General features: G+C 38.2%; 1 protein-coding gene across 1 annotated transcript in view; it reads left to right on the plus strand.

Moving 5' to 3' along the window:
* Positions 1 to 19,534, plus strand: part of syt9b (synaptotagmin IXb) — a 52,632-nt gene that overhangs the window by 13,400 nt on the left and 19,698 nt on the right. The window contains exons 2-4 of the mRNA XM_063477683.1: positions 10,228 to 10,403; positions 12,536 to 12,753; positions 13,455 to 13,995. Of these exons, the coding sequence (XP_063333753.1) occupies positions 10,228 to 10,403; positions 12,536 to 12,753; positions 13,455 to 13,995 (935 nt within the window). The remainder of the gene's footprint in view (positions 1 to 10,227; positions 10,404 to 12,535; positions 12,754 to 13,454; positions 13,996 to 19,534) is intronic.

Consider the following 19,534-nt stretch of genomic DNA (forward strand, 5'->3'; position numbering starts at 1 on the left):
AAATGCATTGCTTTTTTCCACCATTTCCTGTGCAACGAGTGGTTGATGGGACTCGTGAAGATGCCTTGTGGCTCATTTGCGATTAAAAGTAATAAAGATGTATCCAAATGGCACCTTTCAGGACCAGATTTGCAAAGTGCTTGTCATTAAAAGCATCCAATGAGCAACAAAACAGCAATCAACAAAATCAGTTTGTCAAAACACACCAATCTCTTAATTACTCTTACTATGGGTGTTAAGCTGTTGCCAGGTGCATAATAATTATTATATTTAGCCATTTGTATTAAGCATGAGCGCTAATTCTTTCATTTCCATCATCACTGTTCTTTTACCATGGCAGTAATGCATTATTGGGGATGACAGTGGATCCAATCTCATCTCTGCTGACTATCAGAGCTGCTTCTATTTCCACTTGAAATACTTTTTTTCTATGAATATCTGATTTTCAGCATGTAGCACCTCTGCTTTTACTTCACGCGAATGAATTCAGTTTACTGTAGAATATTAATGGCCTCACAGCCTGGAATTCTTTGAAACCTTGCATTCAAACAAAGGTCTAAAACACCATGCATTTCTTTTCTTATTCATTTTTAACTAAATGGCTGAGGTAACATAGACATCATAGACAGGTATACAGAGCATAGACAGGTGGACAGAGAGACATTGTAAAATATTGTTTTGAAGCCTCAAAATGAGCGTTTCTGTTGTCACCATGTTAGTTCCAAAACACGAGATTTCAGTATGGTTGAATGAACTGACAGTGAAACTGCAAACTCATTTGGCTAACAACTTGTCTGCCCTAAAGTGTTAGCGGTCAAGTGTGGAGATTCATAGCACAGGTAGTTCTCTTTTTTGAAACATGGAATAATCAATAGTTGCAAAATAGATTCAATTTTTTGTTCAATTTGACCTAAAAAAAGAGCGACTGGGCCCAAAAACTTGGCATTAAAAGTGTTTATAGAGATCTCAGACTTCTATAGGAGCAGTAGTATTTTATTTTTAAACCACAGCTATCGCCATGCAGGCTTTTAGGCACTTTTATAGTCACTTCATTTTACACTGCATCCATGTTTTATACTGTAATGTCAACTTTATGTATCTAGTGTCTAGAGGCACTTTATATAGTATATTTATATACTATATAAAGTGCATATATAGTATATAAATATACTCTGCTATTTCTATACTTGTGTTTTCTGAAATCCTTCACGTTTTTCTTCTTGTCTTCAAAATCATGCAGTCATTTTTTGCAAAATCCATTAACCTATCAATTTTCTACCACCTATGCAGTTCCACTGAATTAGGCAAATTCAAGCTTGCATTTTTTTCAGAATTAAAAAAGAAAGAAAAAAAAAAAACATATGAGGTAAAGTAAAAGTCACGGTGTGCTACAGAGTAGGGCTGTCACAGTCTGGCTGGGGCAGACTGTATGTGTTTGCAAAAGAGGACTCAACGCAGACCAAAAACTGAACGTGGCATGGATATAACAAAAAAACAAGCCGTTTATTGAGGCTAGCAAAAAAAGGTACAAACAAAAGGGCATTGGTGAAACTAAACAATAACCTAAACTGGGTGAACTAAAACTAAACATGAAAAACCTTAAACATGGTGAACTGACATGGATACCTGAAGTTGAGATGTGGATGAGCAAACGACATGACAAGGAATGACTGAAAGCACACGGACTAAATACACACAGGAGGATAATGAGGGAAGTGGGAACACATGGAGAAAACAGCTGACACACATGAACATAATGATGTCACAAGGAGAGAGTAAAACTAAAAACATTGAACATAGGAACACAGGAACACAGGACCCCTTCAAAATAAAACAGGAAATATAATGAGACGCAGACATGACAACATAAGACACACAGACATGAAACACACGAAGAGCAAGGGAGACTACACAGGGGTTGAAAACACAAGGGGGAACTAATAAGCAAGTGAACATAGGAAACCTAATAAGCTTAAACATACACTATAAACATCAAAAGAACTAAAACTCAAAACACTGGGTCATAAGACCCAGGATCGTGACAAGGGCTGGGCGATATGACCCAAAATTCATATCTCGATATTTTTTAGCTGGATGGCGATATAAGATATATAGCTCGATTTTTTTTTTAAAGCCATAAAGTAAGAACAAAAAGAGAGTTCTTAGTTAAAGCTGTGTCCCAGATGTCACACAGGCACTTTTATTAACATAGAGCATAGATGTACATGAAAAAATTACTCAAAAATAAATTATGAGCATTTATTAAATAATAATGCTCCATAAATAAAAGAAAACAATGTTGTTTTTGTGCATAACAAAAAGCTCACAATTGTGAAGTCAAAATGTAAACTAAAAGACGCTGAGCATAATAACAAAGAGACAGATTTCACAGCTGCTCTATTCCCAAGTTCACTGCGTTACTGACAGCCTTGAGTTTGAAATCCTCTTTGTAACCACGTCTCTTAACAGGTGCCATTTATGGTCCTTATACACATTACGGTAATATTACGTTGAAGCACAGTACGTATTACTACGCGAGGCTCCTCGGTAGCTGTAATGCTCCGACAATCCATCAAGCGGTGCAGCTCCGTAGCTTACCAAAGTCGTACTAAAACATTTTTTGACAGATTGCTGAGCGCTGTGTACCACATAAAATCGGTTCGCGGCCATCAAGCACAACCAGAATTCATACATAAGGCGCGCTGTCAACTTTTGAGAGAATGAAAGGATTTTAGGCTGTGCAGCGCCTCTGGGCTGCATGGCATTAGCGTGGCTAGCTCGTTAGCGTGGTTAGCTCGTTAACACGTTGACGCCGTCCAGCCCCACGCACGGGGCGATGCGCAGTAACTCGTTAAGGGAGATTTGCCGTGTCCATCTTGTCGCTGCCTGCAGGTGAAGCGATGGGGGAGGAGGGGGAGTTGTGTTCAGTGAAGGAGAGGCGAGGCCGAGTAACGTTGCGTAAAGACAAAAGTGGACGAAAGAGAGGCAAACTTGTGGCTCCACAACTATAATTATAACGTAACATAGACTATATCGATATAAAGGATATTGTCACATCTTATATCTCGTATAAAAATATATCGATATTTTTTTAAAAACTCGATATATCGCCCAGCTCTACTACAGAGTACCTGTTAGAGTGTGCTCCATGTAGCAGAGCCTCTGTTCTCACAGCAGAAGCCTGAGTTTAATTCTGTCTTCCACCGCAGGCCATTTACTGCATGTCATCCATCACTATCTTACCTTCTGGTTGTTCAACTGTCACTATCTAATAAAATAAAATAAAGTCTTTAAAAAGATATTAGAAGTAAAAATGGAAGATTAATCCTGTCTAGCTACTTTATTAGTCAAGCAACACAGTGGCTAGAGTTATCCTTCATTGTAACTTTTTCCAAATGAAAATGAACACAATGTTGTCCAGATAATGACTTTGGCAGGAATTGGAGTCTAATTCTGACAGGAGGAATAAATATATTAGCCTATGTATGAATTAGGATACAAAGAGAAGCGGTGGGCTGACAGGAAGCATGTTGTACTGCTTTAACATCCACTTCTGCACTGATTGCACTGATATACGCCACCCCTTAAATCCCTGCAGCTATTAGAAACTTTTTAGGTGTACCTGTAATTCCTTTATGTATAGTCACATAAAAAAAAAAACCTAGAAACCACAACTCAGACAATTATATTAATCAGAACCTCTCTGACCTTTTTTAATTATAATTGTCAACTTCCTTTAGTGAGGAGTGAGCTTACTGATTAGTGGAGCTCCTGAATCTAATTAACTGCCACCAGCTGTATAGCGCTGAGGCCTTGGCGCGTTGATTGCACCCTGCACGAGAAGCTGACAAGCTGAGACACCCTGTGGCTTTAGAAAGGGCTGTAACAAATGTAACTGGATGAAGCCACTAGATCAAAGAACAACAGTGTTTTCAGTATTTTAAAAAAAATTCAAATATTGAGCAGAAGTGGGATTGGAAGGAACACGGTAAGCCTCGAAATCTAACACGGTTGATCTGAGTACAAAATAAAGATATTCTGAGCTTCATTGTGTTTCAGTTTTTTTAAAAGCAGGATTTTGGGTGTGAAATATCGAAACAAATGCATCACCTATTTGGCACATCAAAGCCAGAGCACAGCAGAACAAGCTGCACGCTTTGTATTTGTGCCAGCTGAGAGCACAAGCCAGGCACTGTGTCGGGGACACATATTGTAGATCATTTTTTTCTGCTTTCAGTTCATCCCAGCTGCTTGCAAAGTGCAGAGCTGCGCACACGAGGACTATGTTCTACCTGCCTCATTTCACAAATCATAGTGCTGACTCTGCTCTACTTCTAACGTCCGTGTCATGCAGAGCTTTGTCGACATATTCAGAAAGCTTTATGTTTTACCCGTCTTATTATGACATGGCATGTCTTTACTGTTGTACACCACCACACTGAATTTCAAGTGAAGCAAATAAAATGGGATTAAAGTGCCTTGTCACACCATTAATTTGTTAATATTGCATGGCATTAAGTGGGGATTTTTTTTATGTTGTCCCTCTATTTTCATAGGTTCAAAAGTAAGTTTTTTCATTATAATTTGAGTGTTGAATTTAATGTTTAAGCTGGGTGTTCATTTGATAGGTGCTCATGGGAACATGTGCAATTCAAAGATGTCTCGAATCATATGGAGGAGGCTAAAAAAATAAAAATAAAACAAGCCTTTTACATAAACAGCAGAAACTTTTAAAGTATCTAAATCCACATTTTTTTTAACTAAATAATTAACTATTTTAGTAACAGGTTTTGCTCCTTTTCCTTCTTTCGGCACCATTATGTGATGCCACGGTGGATCGCCCAGTTCAGCTGTATTTATATAGTGTATCAGTCGCCTGAAGGTGCTTTTATATTGTAAATTAAAGCCCCAACAATCACATGTCGGCCTCTGAACAAGCTTGGCAACAGTGGGAAGAAAAATTCCCTTTAAACAGAACCATGCTTGGGGGGCAGGGAGGCTGCCCCTTTCCTTCTCGCCTACATAATGGGAGGTCCCCAGCAGACTAGGCCTTTTGCAGCATAACTAAGGAAGGATTCAGGGTCACCTGATCCAGTCCTAACTATATGCTATAAAGCAAAGTTTTAAGGCTAATCTTAAAAGTAGTGGGAGCTGGTTCTGCCTTGCATTTATAACTTTATCTCCAAACTGCTGATCAACCGGACCTGTTTCTCTGATGCACTCATCTCTAGTCTTGTCCATCCTGGGAACTCACAATGAAAATCTTAGCATCATCAACACTACCATGTTCAGCTCTTCCTAATGTCTGTATCATCTCCAAGCAATACATCATAGCAGATTTCACTACCTTGCAAACCTTTTTCAGTCTTGCTGCCATCCGTCTGTCGCAAATCACACCTGACACTCGTCTCCACCCACTCCGCCCAGCCTTCACTCTCTTCTTCACCTCTCTTGTGCACTGCCTGTTGCCTTTGATGGCTGACCCTAGGTATTTTAACTCATCTACTTTTACTACCAGTGACAGGCTTAGAAGAAAAAAATTAAAAGCACTCACTTGGAGAGTCAAAATTCAGAACTCAGAGGTGCCTTCGTGATTATAAATACAGAGGTTTTACCCACAAAATGTAAACTGTGACTAGGTTTTGGTAAGAAAAAGGTCAAATTAGGCTTTAAGAAAACTATTTTATATGCATGCCCAGTTCTGGAGAAAGAACTGCTCATTGTTACTGAAACTAACAGAATCATATGATAAAAGACAGTAGGGAGAAGGAAAGGTTTATGATCTACAGCACATCATCACATCATCTGTCAAACACGATGAAGACAGTGTTAATTCATGGCTGTCAGAGGAACTGGGTCACTGGGATCATGATGGACCTGCTAATAGAAGTAGCAGAATTCTTGAGTGTATAAAGCTGTTCTGTTTGCTCAGATTCAGGGGGATAAAGTAATATGACACATGGATAATAAAACAAAACATAGGGGCAAAAATAAGTGGTAAATCTTAAGATTGCTTAGATGAAAGCAGTAAAGAAATTAAATATGTGCTTATATTAAACTCGTCAACAGGATTCTTCTTATTTCCTACTTATTTGCATTCAAATTTCAGCCTTGATTAAAACTGCAGGGAGTCTGGAAAGTAAAAAAAAAGATAAATTCTCTTTAAAATGGTCTTCACTGTTACAGCAGCTTATTCCTTCAGTGTTTGCGTTCTGCAAGCTGAAAACCTCCATGAGTGAAAGTGTATTTGCATCATGTATCTTGCACAGTGATATCGTATTGATCTAATGTGCCACTAGGTATAAAGGTCAGCAATATTAACGCAGCGGGTAATGAGTGTACTAATGTCTGCAATCTGACATGTTGGATGCAACCTATTCCTACGTGATGCTACAGTGATGTGTTATAGCTGTAGTGAAGGTAAACAACAGCAACAACCTGATTGAAACTGGCACAAAGTTGATCCTGAGCACATGGTGACCATGTTCACATTCACTGGCTTTGTTGAAGAAGCCAATTATAGTTGTTGCTAAGGAAACCATTCAGAACTGCAATCTCTGTATCTTGTGCCACTTAATGTCCTATAACCTGACTCGATGAAGGTAGCATCTCCAAGGTAAATCATTAGTTGTGTAGCATAATTAACCAGTGTGCACATTCTTTTTTTAATCTATATTTTTGGGGGGCATTTTTGCCTTTACTGGATAGTGACAGTGAAGACAGACAGAGGGGAAGACACAGCAAAGGGTCACAGGTCAGACATGGGGAATTCTGGGCAGGTGGTCACTTGCTCACCCACTAAGCTAAACCAGCATCCCACTGGGCACTTTGAATAACTTAGGTACATATGGACTTTATGAAAGTGATTTTCCATTTGTCATGATACTGCTTTTATTCCTAAGTGATTACAGTACATAACTGTTTTTTAATTAGGTATCAAAATACTCATTTACAATAACAGGCCAGTTTACATCTTGTTAGTACTGGGTCGGACTCCCCTTTATCCTTAGAACTGAGACCTGGTGACTGTGGAGGCCATTTGAACTGATTGGGGTGGCTGTGGTTTAGATAAAAGCACTGTATGAATGTGTGTGTGATTGGGTGACTGAGACTTCTAGTAGAAAGCTCTTTTAGCGCTCAAGTTGAGTAGAAAGCTGCTGCCTAAGTGTCAGTCCATTTTACCATTGCCATGTTCAAGAAACTAGTTTGGGATGATTTAAGCTTTGTAACATGGCATCCTGTCATGCTGGAAGCAATCATCCAAAGCAGGGATAGACATGTTCAGCAACAATACTCAGGTAGGTGTTTAAGCAATACTCAGTTGGTACTAAGGGGCCTAAAGCATTGCCAAGAAAACATTTCCTACACTACCATCACCATGTTTATGCCAAATCTTGACCTTACAATCCAAATGTGTAAGCATTTGGATTGTAAGAAGACTTATCAGATCTTCTATTGTTTAATTTTTGTTGAGTCTGTTTCCTGTTCTTCACAGGAATGTCACCGGGTGTGATCATCTGCTGTTGTAGCCCATCTTCTTCATGGTTTAACATGATGTGAATTCAGAGAATTCTGCATACCTTATTTGTAATGAGTGTTTTGTTGAGTTACTGTTCCATTTTTTTCTTGAGAACTGCTGCTCACTGGATAGTTTCCCTTTTCCAGACCATTCTCTGTAAACTCTAGAGGTGGTTGTGCGGGAAAATCTAGTAGATCAGTTGCTTCTCAAATACTCAGACCAGCACCAACAACAATGTCGCCGTTCAAAATCACTTAAATCACCCGATGCTTGGTTTGAACACGTCTACATGTCTAAATGCACAGAGTTACTGGTGATGAGGATGGTTAGATATTTGCATCCAGTAGCCAATAAGCGTGAAATAAAAGCTTTATTTATAATATTTATAATAAAAGACTAATTATATGTATTACTTAGAAAATATGGGGTGTTGTGTGCAAATCTCTTTCACAGTGTGAAAAAAGTCATCTAAATGTTTTTCAAAACTTCAGGATGCTGTTTTCATCTGTGTGCTTAGAACCCGTTTCTGCTAAATTGATTCCAAATATTTCTACATAAATCATTCTGCAAGGCTGCTTTCCTCAGTGATTCTGTATAAAGTAAAAGTAGAAGTTGAAATAAGTTGCACAGTACAATGCAAAGAAAAACATCAAGTACTAAACTCCAATGGCATCCATAAATTTGCTGATCTCACCCTGGCTTAAGCACTCTCTGCTGTACTGTTAAGAGAAGCTCTTAGCTCTGCTTAGCAGGAACGACAAATAATAAACACTGTTAAAGAAGAATGGGTTCATGACCACAGATGAAATGTAATATAAACATGGCTTTCGGCAGCTGTTAAAAACGTAGAACAGATTCTTGCTCATGTGATGGCATGCCACTGGTACACAACTACTGCAGACATTGTGAATGCTGAGTTTATCACTGCTATTGTTCAAGCATAATCAAGTCTGCAGGGCATTGTACTGAGCAAGGAGCCTCAAAATTTCAGACCTTTGTTTTTGTGTGAGTTTGATTCAAAATGACTTGCAGGAAGAAAAAAAAAGACAAAAGGAAGAGCCAGAGCGCTCAGTCGTGTCTCTAAGTTTTCCTCTTTAAAGCATCTTATCTCAGCAGACATTCTTAGCCAAGCTTTTAGATGAGTTTGAAAAAGCGTGCTTCACAAGAAAGAGGTATCAACAAACATTATCTCTCTGAAGCTACAGGGTGCTATTACCTAGCAGATAAGAGGCAAACTCTCTCCTTAGCTAATGGACGACAACATTTTATCCAGTTGTCTCAAACGTCCATCAATCACTACTGCAGTCTGGAAATAAATATTGCATATTTTATGTGGTCCATACAGATGGAAATACAGAGCAGATGCCCTGTAAACAGAGGGATACACAGGGATATTACATTTTTTAATGGCTGGAAACAGTACTGATGAGGACTGTGAGACAAAGAAATAAACTTGTGGCCAATAACCCTAAAACAATGTGGTGAGAGACATTAAAATGCATTGCAGTGCGGAACCGCAGTTTGGATAATCATTCTCTGTGGGTTTGTCACAACCAGAGACCCTTTCAAGTTTGCTTTAAGAACTGAAGCATTTGCGTCATTGTTTATTTAATGCCCTAATTGTTAATTTAACAATTGTTAATTTAATTGTTAATTTAACAATAAAAATGTAAAATAATACCTAATTTGACAATTTCTGTTTGCACAATGGAACCCACCAAATACACTTATGCTTATACTTATGTATACAGTTGTTTGCCTGTATACATTTTCTGCAGCCTTTGTTGACTCTCAGTGGCACTCTCAGCCGCTAGTTTATGTAAGCTGTATTTTCTTAAAGCATCTTTTATTTACTACAGCTTCAAAGGTAGCTGGGCTTTATTTGAAGCAAGCTTTTGTTATTATTAGTATGTGATTAGTGTATGCAGTGTATGTATCCTCCACTTGACAAACTCTCGTTTTTCAGCATTATGCTATTAACACTAATTCAACAGTTTGGTGTCCATTTCAAATTAAAAGCCCTCTCATGTTTCTGTGCATTCAACAGACCAGGCAGTGTCTGACCACAACACATTCCTGCACACGTTTTCAAAAATGTATTTCCTGACTGTAGGTTATTTGCAATTATTTATACATTGGTTTGTTCACCTGCAAAATATCCATCCATTGCTCACCTATAATTATGTGTGTTGCATTGAAAGTGTCAGTTGTTAGATTTGTGCGCTTTGATTTAAAAAAAAAAAAAGAATGAGTGACATCTTTCCACATTTTCTTCTATCTATCTATTCAGTCTTTAAAACATCCTAATAAGAGGAAAGATTATATAACTGTTGAAAAAGAATTATAATTAATAATAATTATTTATTAGAATTAGGTAATCATTTAAATGGGTCATCTCTCCCTGATCATTTTTTCCCTTTGAAGATTGTTTAGAATATTTTGATGTGGCCTTTTAGCACCTTATCAACATGGTAATGTATCTCTGTCTAATTGCTGAGATTTTTGGATAGTTCATTAAACATATTTTTTTCTTAAACTTTGCCTACTATGAGAAAATGTTATATTTTCTTCTTTAACTTTGCATTCTTAATAAACACAGTCTGTCCTCCCTAGGGAGCTTGGTTTATCTGTGCCAGCATTTTTCACAGGCAAAGCTGCGTTCACCGTTTGCTGAGCACCTCCGCCTCCTTTTTCTCTTCCATCTCTAGATGTATCGGTGAGCCTGTTGTCTCTGCTGGTGACCACCTGTGGTCTGGCTCTCTTCAGCGTCTCCCTCTTTGTCTCATGGAAGCTGTGCTGGGTGCCACTAAGTGGTCGTTTCCTCCCAGATGTCCTCAAGGGGGCACACTTCTTGGGAGGAGACCAACAACCTGTCCTCACAGAGGTAAGGAAGAAGAGCAGGGTTAATTACTTGTGTGAGCAACATTTAGTTTTAATGGGAATATCATGTAAACAGAAAGGAGCAGTAAAAATCATTTTTTTAAAGAATACTTTTCTTTGAATTTGCCAGTATTGAATTTCACAGTACAGATGCAGATAGGAAACCAGGGGTCACAAGAGGATATCACATGCAACCAAAGTCATATTCAGCCAAAATCCAACCCGGTTGTTACAGTGATATGGTGTGCATCTTGGACAACCAGATACTCCAAAAATCTCCAGTGAAAATTGTATTTCACTTTGTCTTAATGCCGCTTTTTTGTATGTAATCAGTCTACTTGCACTGCAAGATTATTCCTAAAATAATACAGCCTTTATAGAGTATGATTTGTATAAAACTCTTATACAACACAGTTTAATACTAACAGGATTTGATATTGTACTTATGCTGCCAAACTGTAATGATGTTGTTAGATAGCCACTGCCAAATTAGAATTAAAATCCATTTTAAAGGTCATAGTACAACCTCATACTGCAATATTTCTCTCAAGCCCAAAGAGCTGCTCAGCTAATCGGTACACGATGATAACCTGAACTGAAATGCTGCTGATTGCAAGCAGGTGTCATCTATACCATCAGTGTCGCTTCTGCAGCTCTGCTACTGCCAGCCTTGTCTTTCTACATTGAGTTTACCTTTGACAATTATAGTCACAGTTGTGCCAGCTCACATGTGGCATGGAATGGAAATACCCAGGTTCTGGGATCAGTGCAACTGCTGTACTTTTTGCACATTGGCAATAGACAGATAAGAGCTGGAAAAGTTGAAAACCCTTTATAAACCCATCCAACTTTCTCTATAACTATATAACTAACTATACTATGTTGGAATTTTTGCGTGAGAATGCAGATACCCAAGGTAATGTATAAAACGGTTCAGGGCTACAGCTATCTTCTTATATATTCTAGATATTAAAAATGTAATGAAAAGCACAAATTATGTAATGCTATTGCTATGATATAGATATGACTATGAAAAGTGGTTTGTGGTCTACTTTTGCTGACAAATGTGTCACATCCAATCTCTACAAAACAAACAACTCACATGAGACTAACCTGTTAACATTGGTGCTAACAGGTACAAGAAGCAGTGTCTCTGAGAGCCTACTCTTTTGAATGTTTTGTTGGGCTTGTTGAAGCTGTTGGGACTGGGCAGTGTAACCTTATCATTCTTCTTGGTCAGTAGAGTTTTTTCACTTAAAATAATTCCAGCTCTACTCAACTTTTACATGACTAAAGATCTAATCAACCAGAGTGATCCAAAATATCCTGTTCTCTATTAGATGGCCTTAAAGAGAGAACTTAGTAACATAGTTTTGCATCTGTTTCAAGCAGTAGTGCTATTTGAACTATGTATAATTATACACACAAACAGGAAGCCCTTTTTATAATGTGTATTTTCTATTTGACTGGGGTTTTCTACTTGGCATTGTACTGGTGCGAGTACACTGCCACCACTACTTTCAAATTGTGTACAAATTTCATCATGAGTGTTTGTCGTCTGAGCTATGTTAGCGCAAAGGGAAGCTAAAACAATTGTTAGCTTAATCAATCAGAGCTACAGTCAAAAGATTTGCTTCTTTTTTGGTGGTTGTCTGCCAACTTTACAGCGATGATAAGATCCCAAAAACCTAGGAAAGACTTACTGGACTGTCCTTGACCTATTTTTTATTTCATCTAGTTTTTATGCTAAGCTAACAACCTTGCAGGTATCAATCTCTTTATTTGATTGTTGCCATGCACTTATTTTTTTTACTTATTTTCCAAGAAGGGTAGTCTATAGAGCTTCATATTATAACATTTTTAACCGTGATTAGTGGCAGTCGCGCTACAGGAATAAGTCTACAACAGAACACATCATGTTTCAAAAAAGTACATGTCTTTTAATTTATTTTTTTATCTTAAAATAAGAAAAAGGATAATGACTCAAGTATTTAAAGAGCTGGAAGTATTTCAGGTTTAAGGCACTTCTGTTTAAAAATACAACCAAGAAATTAATTTAACAGTCCAACTAAGCATTCCCACATTACATTTTTTTAATAGCATGCAGTAATGCAGACACTGATGTGTGCTGTGCAGGTGGACGGGGAGGAAAGGGAATACAGTGAAGATGGCTGTGTGAAGGAGCCTTCGGGGCCCCCTTCGGGTGTGCCTGTCCCGGAGTCGGCCTTGAAGATAAGCCACACATCACCTGACATCCCACTGGAGACGCAAACTAAGGTGGAGAAAAACCATGCTCACACTCTGGCCAGGGACAGGGTTCAGAGACAGATTACTGAACCTACCTCTTCTGTACGGTAAGTAGTTCTTAAAACTGTTGTCCAGTATTTAGTGTTGCTGACAGGTTAAATACAGATGACACACACAGTTCAGAGATTCTTAATTAGGAAAGTGACAGTATACATCAGGGATGTTTGCTACAAAGCAAGTTCGGGATATCCAGGAGATCTTTTTCTTAACTTTCTTAACTTTTTCACGTACCCTGTTGGTTCTTTCACACCAAATGTTAACTTCCAATGTGACATCATTCATTCAACTAATGCCAGGTGAAACTTCACTTCACATCAGCTGTGATTACACTACGACATCCTTAGCATAGAAATAAAGGTGCTCTTAATATTTATTGATGCATATCCGGGAACAACAGACTGTATATAGTTTGTCAGAACTACAGGACTGTCAGTGAAACTATATCTTTGGAATCTTTAAGGAACGGTGACAATATTTAGTTTTTTATATTTTGCTCTCATATCTCAAAAATAACTCCCTCCAGAACATTTTACGCGTGCAGTAAAAGTTATCAAGGAAAATGTGCACCAATCTTGTAACACTGAAAACCCAGGGTTAAACCTTAAGTTAGCCTGTTAAGCCCCAAATCCTACTTTGTAGTACAGGCCTCAGCTGCTAGAGAACACAGTAGATGCAAAGATTTAAGAATATATTTGCTGAATAATTTGAATTGCCTTATATACCTTCCAATTACACCACTTTGTTACAGGCACAACTCCTTCCGTCGTCAAATGAACTTATCCAATCCCGACTTCAACCCTGCTCAGTTCCAGCGCCAGGAGTCTTTGTCTGGTTTGGGTCGGATCAAACCAGAACTTTACAAGCAGCGCTCGATAGATGCAGAAGATGGCCATAGAACCTCTAACTGTGGGCGCCTTCACTTTATCCTTAAGTTTGACTTTGACCTGGAGCAGCTGATCGTGAAGATCCACAAGGCCCAGGACCTTCCTGCCAAGGACTTCTCAGGGACCTCTGATCCTTACGTCAAAATCTACCTGCTGCCCGACCGCAAAACCAAGCACCAGACCAAGGTGCACCGGAAGACACTCAACCCGGTTTTTGATGAAGTGTTCCTCTTTCCTGTGGCGTACGCAGATCTGTCGAATCGTAAGCTACACTTCAGTATTTACGACTTTGACAGGTTCTCTCGCCATGATTTGATTGGCCAAGTGGTGGTGGACAACTTCTTGGATCTTTCCGACTTTCCCCGGGAGACAAAACTGTGCCGGAACATACAATATGTAACCTCGGTGAGAACTAGCTTCTTTACATTCTTTGACTGTCCATTTTACTCTCTCTTCTCTTTGTCATATTAAGGCCACATTTATTACATTTACTAAACGTTTTATTATTTATTGTCAGTACCATGATACTTGATGGCGAGACCGACACTATCTGTAGTTCCCAAAATCCCTTGTCCCTGTAACAAATCTGCTCAAACAATCAAAAAGAGCAAGAACTCCTGTAAAACCCTGTTATAACAGCAGAGGGAAGGAGATAAGTCATCGGACTTGTATCTCATTTCCCCTCCAAGTGGAACTCATCTGCGGTTTCAAGAGGCAAAGACATAAAAATATACTTAGACACAGTTAATGTTTAATGAAAGCAGTAGGAAACACTTGGGGGTAGTGACCCAGATCTACACATAAGATTAGGGTTGGTTTGACAGAGATACAGCGACACTGTCTATATTACATTATTCACTGGAATAAATCTACAGCATTGGTACACAGAGTAACTCAGTTAGGAAGTTAGATCCTCCCATCAGGGAATTTGTTATGGCTTCCCTCCTTGTTGAACAAGAGTTACAGTATGGGATAGACATTTTTGTTGTTGTTGTTTGTGGGCAAATAGTGTCAGATCACACTGATTATGAGCAAATGTAATCTGTTTATGGAATCGTAATGGGCGGACTAGGATTAAAAGACCGTTCTGCATATTTAGTCATTTGTAAGTGAAGCATTGCTTCATTGTGTACGGAAGTTTAGAAGTTAAGCCTTACACTAATCATTGAACAGAAATCATAGCATTTATTCCTCAAAACATACTCAAAACAAACTAGTGTATAATCTGATTTTTAGGCTGGTGAGATATGCAAATAGATTTAGCAGAGTAAAAACTCCAAATGAGAAATTCCGTGTTTCATTTAAAGCTGGTATCAGGCTTTATGTTCATATTCATCTTATTCACGCTGCTGTAATTAGGCCATTTGAACAAACAGATGCTGAAGTCAGGTAGACAAGTGAGTCAAGGACAAGGATGGAATAATTAATTTGGTTTTGAGCCTGTAAACAATTTATAGAATAAAAAATAGGCCAAGGCTCTTGATTATGGATGCAGTCGATGTTTTCTGTGCTTTGTCTTTGTACTGCAAAAGTAATGACATATCCATTAGTCGTACAGAAATAATTTGTGTTTAGCACAATAAAACACGCAACCAACATGGTGGTGATGCTATACACCTGCAAAACATAATCAGTTGTCATTGTAAGCTTGCTTGCATGATGATGTTTGCATTTAGCTCAGTTAGCAATGCCTCACTGTTACCATATAAGTGGGGAGGTTGGTGTGCGCCATGTTGAATAGATGCACTCAGGCAGGTAAACGATGGCTGTAGCTTCTGGGTGTGAAAAATGATGTTTGTGCAGAAATGCTTTAAACCCCCCTTATTAACTATTCATAAACTGCTTACTGTAACATTTCTGTAATGAAGTGCCTTGATATTAGTTGTTGATGCATTTGTAGTCAAACCATTTATTTTTTTCCCTTACCTCTTGCCGCAGCCCTTTGCTCTGAAACCAAAGACATGATAGTGTGAGTTACATTTTTCAGTTTAGTAGATTTTGCTCTGATTGCAATTCCAGGACCAAAGTGTCCACCAAACAGAACATGTCCTTTTGTCCTGTTATGCAACTCCTGTATCAATTGAGCATTCAGTGCAATTGTGATTTTTTTTTTTTGTTGTTTCTATTCCCTTGTCTAATAACTGTTGCAAGCAGCATTTTTACATGCAAATGATTAATTAAGAGTGTTTACATAGTTGAAGATGGTAGTGTGTATTAGACTTGTGTACCTGCTTTTATCTGTGATTCTGTTTATAAAAGAGGCCCATACGTTTGCACGTCTTTAGAAAAGCATCTGACAAATACAGTGCATATGAACATGTGTGCCAAAGTGTCTGGAGTGTGACCACCACTCAGCCTAATTTTGAGGCTTTGAAACTTACAAGGCCAACGCAGCTGCTCCTCATCAACTAATTAAGTTCAAAGCGAGAAAATGATCGTTAGCTGGGCCAGCGTTAAACCAGTTCTGACCTGTTTGTGCCTCGTTAACTACAGTGATGTGAAGACGCAGTGGGACAACACTCCCACCTCATAAACACACACACACTAATCTCGTTGGTTCACAAATATTGTTTCAACACTGCGCAGACTCAACAGCATTGCCAACTAAATAAGGTCAGTCTAATTGGGTCAGGCTCTCCTCTGAGACTTTCAATATGTGATGTATAGCTGTCCTGTCTTGTATGTCCAAGTCATAAGGCGTCCACTTTCTAGATATAATGCCTTTTTAACCATCCACCTTAACACCATAGATAAAAATGGACACTGACAGATATCTCCAACTCTGCATAGTTTACCTTTAGCAACTCAGGGATATTTTCGTTTTGAGCAAGAGGATATACAGTATAGTTCAAGATGTCAAACTCAATCATACGTGAACTTTAGTTATAATGAAACAGTGCCATTAATACAGGTTCTATTTTACTGAATCACCTGTAGTTCAAGCTGCAAGGCTGAATTAGGAGTCACTTTCTATTTTTTGAATTGGTGAATGGTTTTTTTTGAACAAGAACACCAACTTTGGCAGATGGATTGTTTGAATTGGTGAAGCTGTAGGTGGTCGTTATTAGGTTGAGTTTGGTTATCACTGAAGTATATTTTTAACCTGTGTCACATCAAGTCAAGAATAGACCAGAAAGAGCCCTGGTACTATGAAAAAGATCACGCTCAACACATGTAAAACAATGGACATGTCAGCCTCTAGAAAATGAATGAAATCAACTGGTAAATGGATACATTTAAACACAAAGGCCTCCATCACATAGTTTATATTGTGTCCACCAACTCAACTCTCTGAGAGCCACTGTCATCACAGTGATATACAAGTGGGTGAACAGAGAGGGTAAAACTATCTCATTCTTGTTTATCACTAGGAAATCATAGTTATACACTATTCTATCAATTTACAGTGGAAACCGCATTTTCTATTTTTTTAATGTCACAAGAACAGCAAGAGAGCGAGATCATGCTGAGTTGCATGCTGAACATTTTGTAAATGTTTTCAAAGTATTTTCTCCATATATCTTAATATGACCCAATCTGACTTTTAGCTGGTTAAATTTCACAGGATTAAAAAGGATTTTTTGTAAAGTTGCTCGGCAGGTCTTTTATTTTTATTTTGCTGCATTCACGTCAATTTTGTCCTGTTTTCTGTAAAAAAAAAAAATTATGACGTTGACGGCTTGACTGATTATAGGAGTGGAAGTCTGTTGTGTATTGTACAGCAAGTAACGTTAATCCAAACTGTAACTTGAGTCTCTCTAGCCTTCAGATTAGGCGTCCATAAACGAGGTTACACGTGTAACTGTGCTTCTCTGTTTCCAGAAAGCAGTCAAACCCCAGAAATGTATTAAAACAATCCCATGTTTTTATATGCATGCACAAAATACATAGATAATGATTGTTCTCTCTTATTTTCACAGAGAATCAGTCTGATTACTGAACGTCTCAGGATTTTAGGTCTATGAGGGAGGTCTAAAGAAAAATATGAAGTTTCTATTGCCTCTTTCACTATCCCCAGCAGAACTAGGTTACCTCCCTTGAGGTTACAGATTGGGACCCCGTGCTGGTCCTCTCACAGTGTCTGTGCATTAATCATGGCTCTTGGCAGTGAATGAACCCCTAGCCATTGCAGGCCACATGCACTGGACTGTAATGCATACATGTTTCTGAGTTGCATGCTTATAGACATCAGAGCCATCTTGTTGGTTATGTATATAAGGTTAGGCATAAAAGCAAATTCTCAAGAGCTTGAACCTGTTACTCTAGCATGTTGATTTTTAATTAAAATTAACATATTTTTTAGAGTTTTTATAGCCCCAAGCAAGTAATAGATTTTTTGTGAATTTGTGTTATAACACTTGTTATGTTGTTGTTGTTGCTGTTAATGTGATTAATTACTGGAGCAGTTTTTGAAATCCTACTCTGGAATGCTTTGCTGGCACAGGAAGGAATGCAGCTTCACTTTGTCTTCTATTTTTCAGTAGCACTGCAAAGGACTTCAGTCATATAAAAAAAGATATTATACATACAGGGATTTTAGTGATGATGAATTAGGAAAAGGTTAAAATGGCCAGATTATATATCAAGACGCATACCTTTCGTTTTCATCAGTGGATTACCAAATGGGTGAAAAGGAAGTTCTGCATAACATTTGCCTAAAACTAAAAGCTTACTGACTGAACTGCTTCAGTTATTTTGGGAGTTTTGTCTTTACTCATCTCTTTTCACTTTCTATGTGTTTACAGACCACTCTGCATTTAATCATAAGTTATTATTTATCTCTCACTCCCACCCTCACCCTGAACTCAGATGGCCGCCCCTCCCTGAGCCTAGTTCTGCCGTAGGTTTCTTCCTGTTAAAAGGAAGTTTTTTCTTCGCACTGTTGCCACGTGCTCTTATGATTGTTGGGGTTTTCTTTATATTATTGTTGAGTCTTTACCTTACAGTATAAAGCGCCTTGAGTTTTGATTGTTTTCATTTGGCACTATATAAATAAAATTGAATTGAACTGACTGAAAGAAAAGTTATTATTCACTGAATGAAATTACCTACAAAGAACAAAACCAGGGATTGAACTGATCAGTAGGTGACCTGCTCTACCTCCTGAGCTACAGCCACCCTACTATTACCTTTACATTTAAATTTAATTTTGTTAGTTACATAAGATTTTGAAAATTCAAGTTGTCCAGCTAAACTATACTAATGGAAACATAAACTGGAACAAAGAGCTAAGACTCGAGTTCCTAAAGAAGAAGAAAATCTGATATAAACAATAAATAACTAAGAACAAAACTAAAAACTAAAAAAAAAATTTAAAGCCCAAGAAAACTCAAAATTCTGGGTTGGGGACTCAAAACCTTGACAAGCCCTTTCTATATGTTATCTGTATTTTCTCCCTTGAGCTATGCAGCTTCCTTGAATTATTTGCTTTCCAGCAGATGACTTTTTGCCACATAGACATCTCTGTCCTCTTTCTTCTTAGCGAAAGATTTTTGGGGACAGCAAGGACAATAAAGAGCTCAGAGCCACTGTAACCTGCAGCGTCTGCAGGGCCAGTCAATACTATTGACTGCAATCTGCTTGGCCTGTAATTAGGACAATGATGAATGGGGTCAGCATATACATTCAAAGTGTGAGTGTGTGTGTGTGTGTGTGTGTGTGTGTGTGTGTGTGTGTGTGTGTGTGTGTGTGTGTGTGTGTGTGTGTGTGTGTGTGTGTGTGTGTGTGTTGTTAATTCAGTAAAGGAGCTTTCCATTTCCCGACAAGGTCCTTTATCCATAATAATGGCATTTTTCCTGATTCATTATAAGATTTCTACTTTTCTTAAGTCTTGCTGTAAAGGTATATGCTTTATACGTACATGTACAATGTATTTATATTGAGACAATAAGAGTATGAAATGCCCCCCAAACTGTTCAGTAGTTTGTTATACAAAGCAAACAAC

The sequence above is a fragment of the Pelmatolapia mariae genome, linkage group LG7 (assembly GCF_036321145.2).
Source record: "Pelmatolapia mariae isolate MD_Pm_ZW linkage group LG7, Pm_UMD_F_2, whole genome shotgun sequence".
Taxonomy (NCBI): Eukaryota; Metazoa; Chordata; class Actinopteri; order Cichliformes; family Cichlidae; genus Pelmatolapia; species Pelmatolapia mariae.